This window comes from Megascapheus bottae, chromosome 15, assembly GCF_031878675.1.
Source record: "Megascapheus bottae isolate mThoBot1 chromosome 15, mThoBot2.hap1, whole genome shotgun sequence".
In the NCBI taxonomy this organism is placed as follows: Eukaryota; Metazoa; Chordata; class Mammalia; order Rodentia; family Geomyidae; genus Megascapheus; species Megascapheus bottae.
The window spans coordinates 12,575,524-12,595,182 of NC_143523.1; the positions used below are offsets into that span (position 1 = coordinate 12,575,524).

Sequence of the window (19,659 nt, forward strand, 5' to 3'; positions counted from 1 at the left end):
TGTGTTTTCCCTTAAGATTCTACAGCTCCTCTTTGGGGCTGAACGATGTTGCCCTTTCTGTTCTGCATGGGTTGGGTGCTTAAAAAGGTCTCATGGATTTAAAAGACAAATGGGCTACTCTGGGGTCATTGTCACCTATTGAGGACATACATGACTAAAGGGAAATAGATGATTGAAAGAGGCAGGTCAAAGGTAGCAGATTTGGTTCCCAAAGATCCAGGAATGGCTTCCTGGAGCAGGTGGCTCTTTACCTGGGCCTTTAAAGATACGATATTTGAATCTAAGACAAATCAGAACTGGAAGAAAGTGATAGATTTGAGCAAAGCTATGGCATTAGTGTTGAGGGAACTCAACAGCAGGTTTGATGTATGTGATAAGAGGAATTGAGAAGTCAGGTCATCTTGCTTGGGTTGCCTAACCAAGTACCACAAATGAAGTAGTTTAAACAACGGAACTTTATTGTGTTACTTCTAGAAGCACTAAGTCCCAGGTCAAGGTTTTGGCCCAGTTGGTTCTGTAGGAAGAATCTAACTGTGTGCCTCCTTTAGCTTCTAATGCTTTACTAGTATCCTTAGCTTTTCGTAGCATCATCTCATCTCAGCCTTCAGGTCCACTTGGCAGTCAGTCACTCTGTGCACATGTTTCCACATTTCCCCTTTTATAAGGGCATTAGTTCCATGGATGAGGACCTTCCTCATTTTATGATGATTTTAACTGTGAACACTTTGTCTCTAAATCAGCCACCTTCCAAGATATTAGGCATTAGGCCTTCCAATCCAAATCTGATGAGTGCAATTCAATTCATGTTATATGTAGAGAAGGCTTGGGGAGGATGACAGAGGAGGAGCAGAGCAGGGGGTGGAGGAGGAAGGAAGAGAGTTTCTATCCATGGAAAGGAAGAGAAAAAGGTAGTTCGGTTTCATAAACCTTGAGCCGGCGTTGGCAGTAGGAGCTAGGGAGTGACTAGAAGTGAGTGGTCCTACTGTACTTCTCAGGCAGGATGCTGAGATTTTCTTGGAGTTGACTTTTATAACCATGGCCGTCCTCCTGAAGATAACATTACAAGCAGACCTGACTGTTCTCCATAGTACTGGGTGTTACTTCAGATGTTAGGTACTGGTAAGGAAGGGGATCCCTCTATCCATTAATTAAGCTGCTTCAGGCAACGACTAGCCCCTACTAGCCTTGTGTGAAAGTCACTACTGCAATCTTGTTCCTGGCAGCATGGGAACAGTTCTGTACTGTGTCCAAATGTGACCTTCAAGCTGGCACCAAAGAAATCCTCTTAGCACACTGAATCATCCTGTCCTTTCCCAGCTCCCAAACGTTAGTGAATGACAAGGTTAAGTTCAAGACTTGTAGATGATCCCTTGGGGTTCTCCCCAAGTCCTTAAAACACCTCCTCCCCACCTTCACCAAAACAAATATCTTGCCAAATCCATCTTGCTTCATTTTAATTTGCATTATTACTGGATCAACGCATAGCAAGTGGCAAACTTTGTGTTAAGAGCTGTATGGACACTTTTCCTACTCTGGTCTTTCTTTCTTGGGTCCATCATGTCAGCTCCTTAATAGGTGATACAAAAGAGGCTCATGGGAGCTGAGAATCTTGGGATGGATCACCTAGCTGTAATGTAGAAGGGCTGTTTTCTCCCTCAGTCTTCTGCCATCTGGTTCCTAAACTTGTCCTAGGTACACTTATCTTTACCCTATTTCTCATTGGAATCATTGTGTAAAGGAGGAAATAATTTCCTCTTCAGTCTTCTCTGTGTTCCCTCATGAGAAATAAAGACACATTTGAGAAATAGATGTATTTCTCCTTCCTACTCTTGATTGTCAAGGACCTAATTTAAAGTTCTTCTTCTTTTATATAACTTCTCAAAGGCCCATGCCTTCTGTAAATTCTTCTACAGTTGTGCTTCTCACCTAAGTAAACAGAAGAAATGGAACAATCTCCACCTATGTGGCTTAGGAGAGCTCACTGGGTATTTCCTCAAGCAGTTGTGACCTCATCCATGGTCTTGTAAAGCAACCTGTAGAATAGGAAAGTGTTGTCAGCTTTAATGGTTTCTGCTCCATTCTTCCCATCTTACTTCTTCCAAAGCACAGTTATCCACTCTGCCCACATACTACCTAACATAATTAAAACTTCTGTTCCAGGGACTCTTCTGAGAACAGTAGCCATTCATCATTGCACAGAGATAGTTTCTCAGGTGCCCGATGACACAGGGTCATGTCACACAGGAACTGCTCCTACTTCAGGTTGGATGCGGAATGATTTCCAGGCTGATGTTCCCTCCTTCCTCCATCCCATTTCTGGATTTGTCTATATCCTTCACTTTGGCCTTATCTTGGAAAGCTGGGAGCTTTGTGTGAGGACATCAAGGACATTTCTAAGTCAGGGAAGTTGCAGGAGGATGATGGAAAAGGTGACACTAATCAAGATGCATGTTAAATTGAAACTCCTCTGTATAGCTATTTGAAGATTTAAGAAATAAAAAAGAAAGAAACGAAACCACTACAGACTATGAATTTCACAATCACTAGTCTTGATCAGTGACTTACTTACTCATGCAACTCACTTAAGACCTTTGTATCTTTGGTGGGAGCATACTGCAGTTTGGAGTATCAGATTCCAGTTGATTAAGGAAAAAATTGAAGTGAGGATTGTTCTTTCTGTTTTATAAAAGAAAGTGCTACTCTTACCATGCAAGAGTTGTTCTTTCTCATCCTCCTTCCAGAATGATTGTCTGAATAATATGATTTCTGAAAAGAAAGAGCTTCACATTGAAAAAACAATTGTTAGCAAACTCCCTGCCCTCTGCCACATACGGTGATCTGAAAAAAATAATAACCCAGAAAGAAAAATATGTATCAATGCCACGATTATATTTAAAGCTGAACCCAAGCTGGGTACTGGTGGCTCACACCTATAATCCTAGCACCTCAGGAGACTGAAACCTGGTGGGTCAAGATTCAGAACATCCAGAAAAAGATTAGAAGACTCCATCCCCCATTAGCCAGCATAAAGCTTGTGTGGTCGAGTGTGAGCTGTGAGCATGCAAGCTGAGAAGCATGAGATACTATTGAGTTCAACACACACACACACACACACACACACACACACACACACACACACACACACACACACACACAGATGCACCCCTACATAGCATTAAGATAAGGAACACACTAACTTGAATTTACCTTTGGGAGGTAGCTCTACCTCTGGCCTATCCTGTCTATCCCATTATCTGGTCAGGTGACCAGAAAAGATGAACAGCCTGTACTCCCTCCCTGAAACCCTTTAAAGAACAACAAATTGGCTTTTCCAAGTTCCAGCTGAATGTGGGGTGAGAAGGAGGAACCTGCTGCTGTTTGCCCCTGTCCTGTACCAAAGTTGAAATGCTGTGTCTTCTTTCCAAAGCCCAGCGTTCAAGAGCTAGAGGACTTTTCAGAAGGTTCTGGGGGCAGTGGGTGGGACAGGATCTCTTCCCATTGTGGCTGAACCCTGCTCAGGCTCACTGAAGCTGGAAGCAGCCCAGTTTCCGATTTCATTGTGTGTTAGGCTGAGTGACTCAGACCCAGAGGTATGTTTATTCCAAACTGACAGGAGCTGTATATTCATGGGGACATTTGGTTAACTGACAGGAGAGTAAATGTTTGTTCAGTGTGACCTCTTTTTTCTGAAACATTAGATTCATTCATATATAAACTGTACATGATGAATAAATAGTGGTATAGTCCAAGGTGCACTGGAGATCACCCAGGGTGTGATTCTGTGTCTGTGTGTTCAGGCACGCTCACTAGTTTGAACAACTTGGTTTTATTAAGGAAGATGCTGGCTTAAAAACAATAATACTTCTTGGGAAATCACTAACTAAGGCTGTGGGTTTCGAACTTTAGCAGGCATCACAATCTCCTAGAAGCTGCAGGTATCTGGGCCCAGACTCTAGAATTTCTGATTCAGTGTGTCTGGAAAAGAGCCTGAGAGTTTTGCTTTTCAAACAGTTCCAGAGTAAGGTCAATATTCTTGAGTCTGGTTTTTCTGTATGGAATTTTTTTTGTCCGTTGTGTGGCTTGAATTCTTTCAGTTTTTATAAGCAGCTTCTCTATTTTCCTTTGGAAACCTTTTGTTGACCTTGATGCACAGATAACAAAAAGAAGGCTTCTAGAATCATCCTCACCTGCTTTTCCTACAGTGGAAGAAGCTGTACATGGTTTCTTTATGAGATGCTTGTGGCCAGGATCTACTGTCATTGTATAAGCCTGGGTGTGTCTGGGGGTGAAAATTACAGGCTTTTTCAAAGGGTGTGTTGGGGATTAACTGACTGTGAGAAGGTATTGCTGGTTTAGTATCAAGGCATAGGTGTGCAGAGATTTGTGCACATGTGCTCTTTTCTGCATCACTCATAGTGCTCAGGGTCTTCTGGAGAGTGTTTGCTGGAATTTATAGAGATAACTATAGAGTTATCTTTAGTAAAGATAACTCATAAGTAACTTGACGCCCTCTTTAGTCTTTGAGGGGTTCAAATAGTCTCTAAAAGTGGAGGCTGTTTTTTCCCCCCCTACTACCTCTGTCTTCTTGGTTTTGTTCTTTTCTTTTTTTTGTTTAATTGTCTGGATAATGTATTCATCAGGTAATAGGTACATTACTTCTCGCACATTGATTCCCCTTCTCATGTTTTTTTCCTCCCGTTTCTACTGCCTCTGTCTTCTATCTAACATTCTAGTATCCTGTATTTTTTTTCCTTTGATTCTTTCTACTGTTGTTTACTATTTGAAACATTGTGAGAGTAGCATGCAAAGGTAGCAAGGCTATTTCTTACTGAAGTATCTGATAAGAAATAGAGATGGCTGGGTAACCCCCAGAAAAATAGCAGGGACTTAGGGTCCCCAGGTCCACAGAAGGCGCCTTAAAAGGCATATGTGCCAACTAGGTTATCTATTGGACTGCTATTTCAGTACCACTCACACCCCCCTTCTGAACAGTAAATGAGGAGTCCATTGTTGGGGCTGGTACTGAACTTAGGGCCTGCTGGACTGGAGTCCATGTTGCTGAGCACCAAGGCAGGGTGTGTCACTTTGCTTCCCTTTTCTTACTTGGAAAACCCTGCTTCTTGGCCATTGTCAAGGTCTCAGCCTAGGTCTGGCAGAGGGTCTTAGAAATGGCCTTCCACTAGTGACCTTGACCCCATCATAATTGTCTTGATGTCTGTTCTTTGCAAGGCATTTTTGGAGGGGGGCTGCAAAGAATCCAGCAGTTGAAACTGGCCAACAAGGCAAGTCAGAGGGCAGACTGCTGATACAATGCTTTTGGGGTCTCAGGACCAGAACAAGGCAAGAGGACTAGGATATGTGGAGATGAGATTAGAAGATGGTGCCTGTTGACAGGGTCTGTGCGTTGCTTCTCAAGGTCACCATTCTTGTCCTAATACAGAAGCTTTGTAAAATTATCCCCTAAGCTCTTGATATTTGATAGGTTTTCCAAAACCATAAATCAAGTTCATAATTGGGAAAGCTGCAGACAGACTGCCTGGGTTTAAAGTCAACTTAACTGTTTACAGTTTAAGACCACAGCCAAGTCTTCCACCACCTCCATTTTCTCATCAGAAAAGGACAGTGGACACACCATTTTAATAAAAGAATTGAGCCAATTAATCTGTGTAAAACATTTCAAACAATGGCTGGCAGGCAGTGAGAGCTCATTGACAGCTACCATTCCTGTTACAGAGATTCTTTTTGACTAAGTCCAGGATAAGGAATTGAAGAATCATAGTTCCTCAGGTTCCCAGGAAAATAAGAAAAGTGCAGATAGGTGCGTGGAAGAGCCAAGCTGGGCCCACCAATTCCCACTCACTTTGTAGTTTGCTTCAAGAGCAAGGCTTTGTAACCTTTGGCATGTCATGATGCTTTAGGACCATATGAAAGGTTTCCTGTGACCAGTATATCCCACTGTTCTGAGACTGGACCGGGCTTCAATAAGGAATTTTACCTGTTGGACTCCTGGTGCTGAAATCCCTTGGTCAAATGGTCTGACCACTCTAGCCCATTTTCATGTGATGGGGGTGAAATAAGATGTCCAGTGATGACTTAATGTGGGGATGGGTTGATGTTGATAAAGCAGATGTTTTGAGGCTATTCTACAAGGAGATATCATGTAGCTTCTCCTAGGAAGAGATGCTATTCCAGCACCAGTTAAGACAGGTTAGGTGGAAATTGTAACTCGTTGTGTGGCTCTTACTTAAATATATTCCATTTATGTCATTGGAAGATCATTCTGGTTGTCTCTGTAGCAAAAGGATTAAAAACATGAGGTGAAAGTTCAGTTTCAATACACAAACTTGGGTTATTACACATGGAGCCCTAAATCTTGACAGGCACTTGCTTTGGGTGAGTAGTCAGTTATTTATTGCTATGTCTTGTGGTTTCTGATCTACTAGCATGTCTTCTGGTATGTCATCTCAGGCTGGCACTGATGTGGACAGACACACCTCCAGGAAATTTGTGCTTGTGACAACTCCCATGGGAGATGTGAACTGGATCTGATGGCATCTCATACAATTTTTTTATACCAAGTTTTATTTTTATGAGTACTTGCCCGAGAGAGTAGCAGAGATAGAATGAGGCCATTTGTCACTGTGGGAGATGTGTATTATGCTTTACTGGGAGAGACTGTATACATTAATAAGGTGTGACACAAGTCTAGGAGATTCCTGTTTGTGTCTGTGCCTGTCCTTTGGATTGCCATGGAAAAGTTGAGAAGCTGACACTGATACTGAGCAAACCTGTTGCTTTGTTTGAAATCTATAGAGACAAAGAGTAGATTTGTGATTATCTGAGACTGGCAGCAGGGAGGAGTGAGGAATGACTGTTACTGGGTACAGGATTTCTTTTAGGGCTAAGAAAAAGTCCTAAGCTGGGCATGGTGATACACACCTGTAATCCCAGTACTCAGGTGGCTGAGGCAGGAGGATTATGAGCTTGAGGCCCTTGTGCACTACATACCAAGAACCTGTCCCTTCCTCCCCCCAAAATATAGAAGCTCTAAAATTAGATTGTGATGGTTTGTGCGCAACTCTGTGAATATACTGGAAACAACTGAATTGCACACGTCAAATGGCTGAGTCACAGGCTATCTGAGCATACCTTGCTGAAACTGGTCAGATAAAACCTGCTGTTTCAGCACTGCGGGGGGGGGTCAGTGGGGGAGCACTGAGCATGGGGAGATTCCTGTGCAAGCTGGTTATTCCCTGGACACAACACACTCACTGGAAAAACTGGTGCCTACTGCCACAAGTGACAAGATAGCTGAGGCCCGAATTGAGCTGAGCTTGAGCTTGAGCAGGCCTGTATGGACACTGACCAGGGACCTTACCCTCTCCTCCTCAGTTTTCCCACATGGAAACACTCTGAAATCAGAAGTGGTTTTCATTTCTTAGGGGCTCCTTCATCAGGTAAGAGCTGAGCACCTGGCAGCGCTTTGCTCACGTCTTCCTCAGTGCTAAACTACAATCCCTTTCCATCCTACAGAGGAGGCTACTAGACCGTAGAGAAGGAAATGCCCAGGACTGACACCACCACATGTAGCCAGAACTCAACCCATGACCCACTCACAGCCTTTCCCAAGCTGTTGTAGGCCAGCGGCTCTCACTTTGCCACATGGTGAGCTGACAGTCCTCAGAGGAAGATGGCGTTATTCTTCCCCAGTATCACTCACATCTGGAATTGGGCCCCATGCAAGTGGACATGCATAAAGTCTGAGGTGCTTAGCTTGTCTCAAAGATCCGCAGGGCCTCTCTGTTCCTGGTCTTCACTTGGTGCATCAGTCAAGCCAGATTTTCTAGTGCTTGTCAATTGTGTCCCATCCCCCTCTCCCCATTGTCTGAGATGCCTTCTTCCTCCTCCCATGCAAAGTCTGCCTTTCCTCGATGGCCCCGTTGAAGAATGTTTCCTTGAAGCATTTTTCTAGTGTTTTTTTTTTCCTTCCCTTATTTCTGTTCCTTGCAGTCTCTTTTCTTTACACACATGATTTTTGTTAATGTGTTTATACTTCATTCATTCTTACTCATTCTTTTTTCCCTCCACCTCCCCAAACTACCTACTCTACTAAATTGTCAGCTCTGGAGGCCAGATCTTGTATTTATATGTATGGCAGAAGGAAAGTGCTCTACCTTTCTTCTTGTTTGTCCCTTGTCTATGAACTCAGCTTCATCAGATTGTCTGTTGTATGAGGCCCAAATGTGCCCCAGGCCCTCTCTCTTCTAAAGTTCCTACCTCTGGATATCCTTCTCTTGTCACCCTTTCACCTTTTCTTGTCCTTCCAGAGATATGGTGTCTAATACCATTCCTTCTGTAACCCTCTTCCAACATTTTGGCCTGCCCTCCTACAGGCTTCCTGCATCCTGAGAGGGCCTCTCCTTGATTGGTGGGTGGTTGAAGGGTGGTTTTCTCTGTGTGTGGGTCAGAGACCCATTCTTCTGTAAACCTTTCTGTGTTTCTGGCACATCCCTGAGTCCTGCCTTCAGGAGTGGATAATCTATCTTTGGGTACTTTGAGTCCTGTAACAACACAGCAGACCTAATATCCCAGCATTGGAAGGTCGTATTTAGGAGATTTTATGGTGGTATTTACTTAATGTCTCTGTCCCCCTTCTCTCTCCCTATATTGGATGTGATTTTTTTCCTGACAAGTGGTAGACTTCACCAATTGCCTTGTTAGGGATATAAACACTTCCCTTCCACTCAAGTAGATGAACTCCAGAAATTAGATGAGCAAAGGAACACCGGGATTAATGCTCTCTATCACCTGGATGAATGGAATGACTAGAAAGGTGACAGATGGAGATTAGTTGTGTTTGCCTTTGCCTGCAAAAGTCACACCCAGCAAATGTTTGTCATCTGAAAAACCTGATCAGGCTGATCTTCAAGTCTAGGAGGAGGCAGGAGCCTTAGTATCTAGAGAGTATTCTCAAACATGTCTAACCCTGGTGCTTTTGTGGGTTTTTTTCTCTGTTGGTTTGCAGACACTGAAAGGACTCAGGGGAGGGTGAAATTCTGGTTAACTCTGGAGCTGAGGCAGAGACATGTTTCAGAAAGGGTTCAGACACTTGTTTCTGGAGTTTATAAGCACTCAAATGAAAAGCCTCTACTCTTCACTAGCAGAGAGATCTTGAGGACAGTGATGTTCTGGTAAATGTTTAACCTCCACACTGGCAGAGAAAAGTGATTTGTACAATGTGCCCACTTCTATGGTGTAAATACAATACAACCACGCAGTTTCACGCTGCCTGGTGAGGTCGCTGGTCACTCAGTTGTCTCTCTCAAGTCCCATTGCTGGGATAAGTCCAGCTCTGATACTGAGATTTTTGTATCTGTAGATAGACTATTGTTGAGTTTGGGGGTAGGAGGGAGCTATTGTCTTCTAAACTGTGAAGTGAATATGTAGATGAATCATGCTTATTAGCTTGTCTAACATGCTATTTCTAACTAGTTAATGATTCCGTGTGTGTCTTGGAACCTAAGAGGAAAGCTGCCAAAAAGCTAAGGAGAAGGCCGGTGTGAGCAGGTTGGTCTGGATTGTGCAGAGACACTCCAGTCTACAGAGTAGCTCTTTGGGTTTGTTGTCTTTACTTTTGGTAGTGCTGATGTTTGAACATGGAGCCCCATACTAGGCAGCTACCTTACCACTTGGATCATGCCATCCCCGTTCTCCCAGGCCTTTTTGCTTTAATGATCTTTATCTTTCATACTTATATCCAGGCTAGCCTAAATAGTGATTCTCGGGTTTAAAACGCCTACACAGCTGGGATGACAGGCATGTCACCATGCCTAACTTTCTGCTATGGCTGTCCTTGAATTATTATCCTCCCAATCTTCGTTCCACATCTAAGATATGGATTTGGAATTAGGAGGTGAAAGGCAGTGATAGAACCATGCCTAAGGTAAACCTTGCTCCAGCATCTCAGCTTAAATGCTGATTGACTGTAGCCCCCTCTTTTCCCTTGTTTTCCCAAAAATGACTCAGATAGAACCAATGCCCTCCCATCTCAGAATCAGAATGAACAAGGACTTTCTCCCAGGCCATTAAGAGGTGGTACTCTGCCAGCAGGCTTCTGCCCAATAGTTTGACTTGATCCATTTCTAAGTGGAATTGCTGGCTCAGGCACAATTTGAGATCTTTGAGTGACCTTAAAGGTTATATCACATTTCACAAAGAGGTCTTATCATACTTCAGATGTTCTTGCTCCTATAGGAGAGCAACTGTCCTTTTTGACATTCAGCTGGCACAAACCTCAGTGTGCCTGGCTGGTGCTGTTGAGGCTGATGGGAGCTGATGGGCTCACTTAGACTCCACTACCAATTGAGGGGGTCACCTGTTCTCAGCCACTCTTTACAGTTTCTGGGATGTTGAGGTACCTAGTGGGACAGGGAAGAATAAGGAGTCAGGCCTCCCTCCCAGCTTCTAGCCACGTCCTTTCTGATTTCTCCTGGGAGAAGAAGTGAACCATTGCACCAAAGTTAACAGCTTGATCAGAGAATGGCCAGAGTAGGAGGGGGTGTGCCTTGGTGAGTCATGGCAGTCACAGGTGTGTCTAAGAAGTCTCTCCTGGGGGAATGGAAGACTAAGGCACCACGCTGATGTCAGATCATTTTCTGAGATTAACCTTCCTATATAGAAGGTACTGCAGAACAAGCATGGCAAGGGGTTTACAAGAAGGAAATCGACTAGGTGGATGATGGTCATCTTAGTAGCTTCTCATCTTGGGGGAATAGATTACCTGAATGTGAGCCTAGCCTGTTTCCATCCTCAGGAGCCCAGGTGAGGTGATGCTGACTGTATCTTTTATGTTTGGAGAAATGGCAGGAATGGATTGGGTTGCCACTGAAAAGGCAAATCAAAGGTTGGGACTAGGGTGCATGTGGAGATCCACAAATAGCAGGGAGAGTAGAAGAGAGCTGGCCTGCTGGGGCTGTTTGTGCTAAGTAATAATCCTGATTAACCAACTCATATGGTATTTAAAAAAATAGGTTGTGGAGGCCAATTTAAGAGAAGGCTCATTCTGGACAACTAATAACAGGGCAATAGTGTAAGAAGCGAGTAACTACCACTTGCCACAGCAGGACACAGACTTTTGGGTAAACTGCAAATTAAGCACCCGGTGCATTTATGTAAGCTCTGGGGTTTCCTATGCTTTTCTAGCACAAAGAAAGGAGGGAGGTGTGGAAGGAAGCAGGGAGCCCAATTCTTAAATGCGTGCTTACAATTCAGTGGGAACTAAGCAGGGAGAAACAGTGAAAATATCCTAGGTAAGGAAAGAACCCCAAAAATACAGACTCAGGGGGAAATGGGATGCCAGCCTTTAAGATGAAGTTAGCCTTACCATCCAGAGGACCCCTGTGACTTGTGATTGCTGTCTGACAGACAAGCAATCTAGATTTCTGCTCAGAGCAGAGGCTGCCGGTGAGACCTCCTGGTAGTGGGGTGCATTTCCTGACTATCTCCTCCTGATTCTCTGTAATTGTTAACTGCTGTGGTCTAGAAGAATTCCCTTTTTCCATTGGAAGTATTTTTCTCCCCCTAATCTGCTTTACTAGCAGATGTTACTTCTGCAGTGATGATGCAGCTGGCTGGTCACCACTTCTGAACTGTGTAATCAGAATCAAGAGAGCACACTGCACTGGCGCCATTTCTTCCTATGCTGGTAGATTTTCCTGTCAGAATCCTCATCACACTTCAAGCATGTGCTTCCCAGGCAGTCTATTTCTTAGCTTCGTGATCTTGGACAAACTATTCTACTCTTCTTGCCTGGGTTTTCTCCTCTGAAGAAAATGAGAATCATGCAGAAGTAACCTCACAAGGCAATGATGAGGACATTCTGTGGTTGTGGATCTCATTAGCTATCCCAAGCCTGGGACATAGGAAATGTTCAGTGACTGATCACTATTATAAGGCTGTAAGAGTGTTCTCTGGTTGTTGATCGCCATAGCAGAAAAATGCCTCCGTTGTGATATAGGTGATAACTCTATTTTCTACAATCCAAAGTTGAATAGAGAAGCAAAAAGCTAATAGTTCACCTTCTTGGATTTTTGAAATAAGAATTATCACAGAATCCAAATCCAGGGTACCAGGAAAGGAAATGCAAAACAAAGACAAGAGAGCATTAAATGTTGGGTGGGTGAAGAAATGCAATGTTGTGGAATGTACAAATGAAAGGAAAGCAGCATTGAAAAACTTCTTTCAAAATGGCTTCAGGAGGAAAGGACTCCAGGAAGCAGGAAGTAGGAAGCAGGAATCAGACATAATCCTGCCAGGTGCTTAGAGGTTGCCTAGAAGCAGCTAGAACAGATCAGTACCATGTGTCCAGAGACTCAGAATTCATAACAAGATGTTATTAGACTTTCCTTTCTTGCATGAGCATTTTTACTAATAATAGGCACTCTTTATGGTGTGTTGAGCACCTCAATGTGTTCTAAAGTAGAACTTCTGGTTTCTGTTCTACACTGGAAGTGCAGACATGAGCTGCTTTTGCTTGATGGGGAAGGCAAATGTATAGCTTCTCAGTCAGGCCTGTGGTGGGCAGCTAAGACTAAGCAGGCAAATGACTTCAGATGACATGATGGGCAATGCAGGAATCCCATTCTACTTTCACAGGTACAGACTCTTGGCTCATCATCCTGGGTAAATGGTCACTATTCAGTAAGCAACCAGTGCAGGTTTTGATTGTACTCTTCTAACTCTACTGATGGCATCAGAAAATTGTGATAGATCAACCAGTCTGCTAGAGTTCCAGGATAAATGCTAGAGTTCCAGGGTAAATTTCCTTGATACAGTAGGACAAGGTGGGAGGCCTGCAGCAAAGAGTACTTCTGCCTATCACACACTGGCGATCTTGGACCAGAATGTGAGCTCATCACTCCTGTTTCTCCATCTGTAGAAACAGCAACTGGCCAGGCTCTGAAACATGGAGCTATCATGTAAAAATCAGCAGCAGAGGCAGCTGAGGACTGCAGCCCTAATGTCACATCTCTTTGGAAATTAACTCAGTCAGCATATTTCACAAGTGTAGCCTTGAGCCATCCAACACACATGTGGCAATAACCAAACTTTTTAAGACAGCAAAAATTAAATGCCTTATTCATTGTTAAAGAAGAAAGATTTTTTTTTTGTCTACACTGATCTGGATTGGGATAAAATATACCTATTCTTTATGGTCTTTGGAGTCTGATGTTCTCTAATAAGAAAATCACTTTTATTTGCTCTGTGTCTGCCTCAGCCAAGATGGAAGGAAGGGAAGGAAGCAGTCTTTGGCAATCTCTGGCTGAAGGTGGATGCCCTCTTTGGGCATGGAAGTCTTCCTGATATAATCTATATTTCCGAAGGGAAATGCGTGCAATGTACAGCTGCAGACTCCTGTCTTCAGACAGAAAAGCCAAGAAGTAAAATATATTTCTTTCCCTCATCCTAACTTTTCCTGGCTGGCCTGTTTAGCTCAAGAGAAACTGCAATGTTTCTTCTCTAAAAATGCAGTTTCCTTATGGTGAAGAGATTTGCCATTTCCTTCGTGTTTCTGGAGAGGATAGACTAGACAACTACTTTTTTTTTTGCCAGTCCTGGGCCTTGAACTTAGGGCCTGGACACTGTCCTTGGGCTTTCTCAAGGCTAGAGCTCTACCACTTGAGCCGCAGCACCATTTCTGGCTTTTTTCTATATATGTGATACCAAAGGAATCGAACCCGGGTCTTTGTGCATGCTAGGCAAGTACTCTACCACTAGGCTAAACTCCTGGCCCAACAATTACTTCTTAATTTCCATTCAAGTAGCTGGCCTACTCGAATTGGAAACATTATAAAGTTCTTAATTTGGAGTCTGTGTAAGAATTCTCTGAAGGCAAGTATGGTGGATCAAGTCTGCAATCTCGGGTACTTGGGAAGCCGAGATGAAGTGAGTCAGGTTTGTAGGCTAGCCCAGACAAAAAGTTAGGGAGATCACTTCTCAACCAATAAGTGGGTATGGGTGACACATCCCGGCTCTAGTGGAAATCATAAAATAGGAGGAAAACAATTCACATTGAGGCCACCCTCCCTCTTTATTTGCTTTAAATGCCAGATGGACAGACTTTTTTTTTTCTAATCTTGATAACACATCACTTTCAAAGCTATTTAGAGATCTTGATAGCTCCTCCCTCCCTAATTCCTTTACAAAATAGAGTTCTGTTGTAAATAAAGGTTTTTGCAAGAGTGGTTCCAGGTAGATAAGGAAAAACTGGTGAATTGCACCTCAGGTACCTAGTCTAACATTCCTTGGGATCCAGTGTGGAGAATACAGATCAAGTGTTTAGCCTGAAACCTCATCGGCTCTTTAGTCCAGATTTCACAAGAAGAACCTTGTTTGTTAGTATGCAGTGAAATGGGTTATTTGGACTGTCTTCATGTAAACTCTTTCCAGGTGAAATGAGAACCTTACACAGGTTTGAGAAACAATGTTACTCTATCTGCAGTGTACTGGGAACTCCTGGCAGCAGGGTGATTTCCAAGTTCAATTTCAGCAGTATCTGTCCCCCACTACCACCCCCCAGCCTGACGCAATTTCACCTTTTGAGAAAAAACAATCCACTTTATTCTTTGTGTTGGTTGATTAATGTCAGGTTCCTTGTTCTTATCCTATAGAATAAGAACATATGTAGGATAAGTTCATATATTTTAATCATTTCCATATAGTACATGGGTTCTGAGGACCCCAATCAGAGAAGGTATTTGATTGCCACCAGGACCTTATTTGCATGTTGTAGCTGAGAAAACTAGGAATCAATAAAGACACTGGGTTATCTAGAAGCTTCAGTGTCTTTACTGCCTTTCTTTTTGGCCTCTCCAGAGTGGAGGCTGTGCAAGATGAGGCAAGGTGCTTCATTCTCTGAAAACCACACTCTGGGAACTAAAGGAATAACCTGTAAACCCCATCATGAGCTTCTAGTCTGAAAAACACCTCAGAATTACTGGTCCAATTCTCTTTGCTTTCTGGGGAAAGGTATAGTGTGATCCATCCAGTTGCAAGATTAGTAATTTTTTTAAATGACTGTTTGGGGTCTGTGTATCAGGAACTGTACAGGCAAATGGGCCTCCCACAGGTTAAATGAGTCTCCAAATTAAGATCAGGAAATCCTTTCTGGTGAAGTAGACCAGCCAGTATCCACACATTCTAACTCACAAGTAAACAAACATCTGGCCTCCTCTGGAGCATGAGCATTCTGCTGTGAGCTGTCAGAGGGACCAGGGGAGGAAGGAGAAGTATAGCTGGGGATAAAACACACAGCTTTACAAGGTGGTTCTCTCTACAAGGGGCCGGTCTACCATGAATGCCTAAAACAGATTTTCTACATCAAGAAAAGACACTTCAAACCATGAAACCAAGAAGACCATGTCTATAATGGCTCTATTGCATGCAATCCTAGAGAATATGAGAGAAAGAGAGCAGATAACAGGATTGACAGAGGGACAAATCTTTTGTGATTCCCCCCCACCCCCTGTATCTTCATTATGTGGGGATCTCACGATGATGGGATGGAGGTACTCAAGTCATGACTTTAGGAGTAAAGTCAACATGTGGCTCACTGGCTACCACACGCTAGAACTTATGTATCCTTAACAGGACACATTTTATAGGCAATTTTCATCCTTACCTTCATCCTCTTGTTTCTTCCAGTGGCTCAGCCTCAGGACCCTCACCACCCCACAGAGAAGCCCGTCATTCACTGCCACAAATGTGGGGAGCCATGCAAAGGGGAAGTACTTCGTGTGCAGACAAAACATTTCCACATCAAATGCTTCACTTGCAAAGGTAGGTACCTCTATGTCCCATGTCCTGGCTCAGTGACAGGTCACTGTTGGTGCCTAAGCCCCTGAAATGGTGGCAGTTCCAGGCCCTGGAGATGAAAGGTGAATGACCCCAGAAGCTCCATTTTGTTTCTCTGGGATAAGAGGGTTCCTCCCCAAACCAGAGCTTTATAGGCCTTTGGGTGTTCACTGAAGTCTCTGTCCCCAATCTTAGAACAACCACAATTCAGTCTTGTGTTATGTGTTTTCTATTTCTTTTCCTAGGAAACAGGAGTTTCCTCATAAAGTAACTTTGTTCCAGTAGTCATTAATTAATCATTTGAATCGAGTTCAGAGGATGCTTTATACAGAAAAACAACAGCAAAGAAATCTTGAATGTTTAGTTAAGAGCTGGCTGAGCGGCTGGGAGGCCCGTTCACATGCTGACTTGAATTAATTCTCTCTGGAATTCTTCCCTCCGCTTGCTGTCCTTCATGTATGCGTGTGTGTGTGTGTGTGTGTGTGTGTGTGTGTGTGTGTGCGCGCGCGCGTGCGCACATGCATGTGCACACGTGCCCTGTTGATAAAAGCATGAACATCATTCTAAATGCAGAGAACATAAAAGACAATGACACACCAGGTTTACCTTCTAAGTACTATGCAGGGACGATTTGAAGACACATGTAATAAGCAATATTTATGACCTGAACAAAAAGTACTGTACTGAGAGATAGATAAGATTCAGACAAGGAACAAGATATATCCATGGGACCTGGCATTCCATGTGAGAATAATGTACAGGAGCAGCAGGCATGATAAAGGAAACAAATTTATGAGACGCTTACACTTGTGGTTGCTAGGATTTGATGGGCACACTGAATTAGGAGGAATGCACAATCTAGGTTTCCAGTGGGAATGCTTGATGGGTGGAGGAGTTGTCACTAACTGAGGAAATCCATTCTCCTGGGAATGAGAGAGCAAACTCAGCTTGGGGTACATTGAGGCTGAGTAAACACAAGACATCCAAAGTGCAATAGGCTCAGCCCTGCAGACGTTCTGGTCTGTGCTGGGAAGCTTTGAAGGTCCTTAGTATCTTGCTGATGGTAAATCTATATAGCCAGCTATGAGATGGCTCTAGAACAGAGCAAAAGGCAGAAATGGTTACTAAGAATGTTGGTGCTTGGAAGAAGCAAAGCTTAGTTTCCACTTATTACCTCAAAGAGTGAACCCATCTGGCAATGTGGTGAAGTCAGTGGTGTAATTAATGGATGGATTCTGTAATTGAAAGAGCAGAAAATCCCCAGTGCTTCTGCTATTCCTTATAATCCAGTAAGGAGAAAGCTCTGGTGGCAAGAAGCTATCTTCCCTATGCAATAACTTTGTTTACCTTACCTCCAAACGTCCCACTGACTTAAAGGAGGCAGCACGTTAATGCCATCTGCTTGTTCTGCAGCATTGTTCCAGTGATGTGATGGTGTTTAACTTTGTCTTGTACATGCCCTGTGAGAGGAACTTTGAAAACACATTCAAATTATTTATCTCCATTTAAGTTTGGAACTGTCAGTATTAATATAGCTTTTTCTTTTTTTGGCCTGGCAGAATGGCTCCTTGCAAGGCATAAATTATCAGTATCTCCCATTTCTAAATGGTGAGGAAGAGGTACAACTAGTGTGGATAATGACATTTATTTGGGCACCAACTTTTTAGTAGAAGTAAACGGAACCAAGATGTTTCTGTTGCCATTTAAAAGATGATACTTTTAAACATGAGTCATAGTAACTATGCTTTTTAAAACATGGAACTAGTTTTGTATGTTATTTCTAGCTACATCATTTTAAAGAGACTTCTGAATAGTGGTTATCTCTGGAAAACTGACAATAAAGAAATATCCAATTGTGTATGCTCTTCTTTCAGGGCAGCATTTACAGAATTCCTCACAAAGAATTATATTTTTATATGTTATATGTTATATACATATATATTATATGTTGCCATGCCATGTAGCATTGTGAGTTTTTAACTGTTTTAGAGGGTGAAAAATGTTATTCTTGATGTATTTTTAAAATACCTTGGTCTGCTTTTATACATCAGTAGATTAACATACAAACCTAAGTTTTAAAATATTTATCTAAGACTCTTTGAATATTTAGATTATAAATTCTAATTTTAGTGAGTTAGAATATATTTTTCAAGAGTTACTTGTTTTTGTTGAGTACTTGAGGTTCTTGCCTATAACCCAAGGTACTCAGGAAGCTGAGATCTGGAAGATTATATATAACAGTTCATAGCCAGACCAGGTAGAAAAGTCTGTAAGACTCCATCTCTAATTACCCATAAAAAGTTAGGCTGGAGGCATTTCTCAAGTGGTAGAATAGCAGCTGAATAAACAAGCAAGCCAAGTAAATGCAAGGCCCTGAATTCAAACCCCCGTAGAGTTAGTCTTTTGAAAAATTGATATCTATGAAAGGCATTCTTCATTTTTGCCTACTTAGTGTTGCTTCTCCTATCAGTACCATTCCATGTAGAAAGGTATGCTTAGAGAGTACAGAGGTCTTTATGGAGTCAAGTGGATGGCAAGAGAAAGATGGAAGGATTTAATATACAGGATTCTATGTGCTTAATTTTTTAAAAGAAAGATTATATCATCCAATTATATTTGTATTATCCAATTATATAAGTGCCAACTTTATTCTAAAATGGAAGATGGTTAAAATAATGAGTTTGATGTTCTCCTTGTTGCAGTGAAATCCCTGATTTGATTTAATGCCCAGATCAAGAGAGTACATCACATTTGCAGTCCACAGGCCTGTGTGCTGGTTCCCCTATGGGTTTAGGTCTTTATTCTGTCCTAAGTATTTTTTGTTTTTTGCCAGAGAGAGAGCACAGCCTCCTTTGGGAGCCCCCTCTCATTTGTAGCTGCCTCTGTGGCTAATAACTTGACTGAGAATCTATTTAACCTACATCTCTGGGTTCTGAGTAACAAGTATTCCCCTACTTTGTCCTCTTAGGTGGAAAAGAGCTGATCCCTGATTTCCTTAAAATAACTCACCATCCTCTCAAAGACTGCTATTAACCTGACTTCTTAAAAAAATAATTCTCTCTAGTTTAAAAAATGTTCCTTTCCACTCCTTTCCAGTTGTTATCATTGGTCCCATTCTAGTTTCCAGTCCTATCTCCTTGTCGTGGGTACCTTCTTGCAATTCCTAAACAGACCGCCTAGCATTGCCTCTCCCATGTAGTGACTCCCCACATGACTGAAATCATCTCCTGAGCAGATGACTTGTTGCCTGTCTCAGAAGTTCAAGTATGCTATTGTGCCGGTTAGATGTTTTCAGGAGCAAAGACAGGATTACTGGCTCCATAGTATCCTGCCCAAACACTGTACCTGGTGCTGTGTCTCGTGTGTGACTCCAGCTACATACCCAGATGACAGCATGAGGTTGGGGTAATCAGAAATGTCTTTCCATCTCTCTAAGTGTTGTGTGAAACATACTAGCCTCAGAGGGTCCTTGGTCCTTGCCTTCAGTAAATGTGCAATCACATATGGAAGCAGTCATCCCAGAAGGCTATGGAATATCCCTAGAGAGTATATTGAGTCCAGAGTCAACTGTTCTCAGTCCCAAGGATATGGAGTTTAGGGGGATTACGAGAGCATCACTCACTTCCTCAGGAGCAAGGACTGAGGCTGAGGGGCTGACATCCGCAGGGCATGGGAGGAACAGAGGAATACTTAGGAGGACACTTAGGAGCAAGGCACCCATTTGGGGAGGGATCAAGTGGGTGTTTGGCAAAGCAAAACAAGAGAGATAGTAGTTAAAAATCTGCAAACCTAACTACTCTGGAGGCT

The 19,659-nt window shown here is 42.8% G+C and overlaps 1 protein-coding gene across 3 annotated transcripts in view; it reads left to right on the forward strand.

Moving 5' to 3' along the window:
* The window catches only part of Ablim1 (actin binding LIM protein 1), a 160,387-nt gene that overhangs the window by 27,052 nt on the left and 113,676 nt on the right, over positions 1-19,659 (forward strand). For all 3 annotated transcript variants that reach the window (XM_090345798.1, XM_090345799.1, XM_090345800.1), the window contains exon 2: positions 15,703-15,837. In XM_090345798.1, coding sequence (XP_090201924.1) covers positions 15,703-15,837 — 135 coding nt within the window. The remainder of the gene's footprint in view (positions 1-15,702; positions 15,838-19,659) is intronic.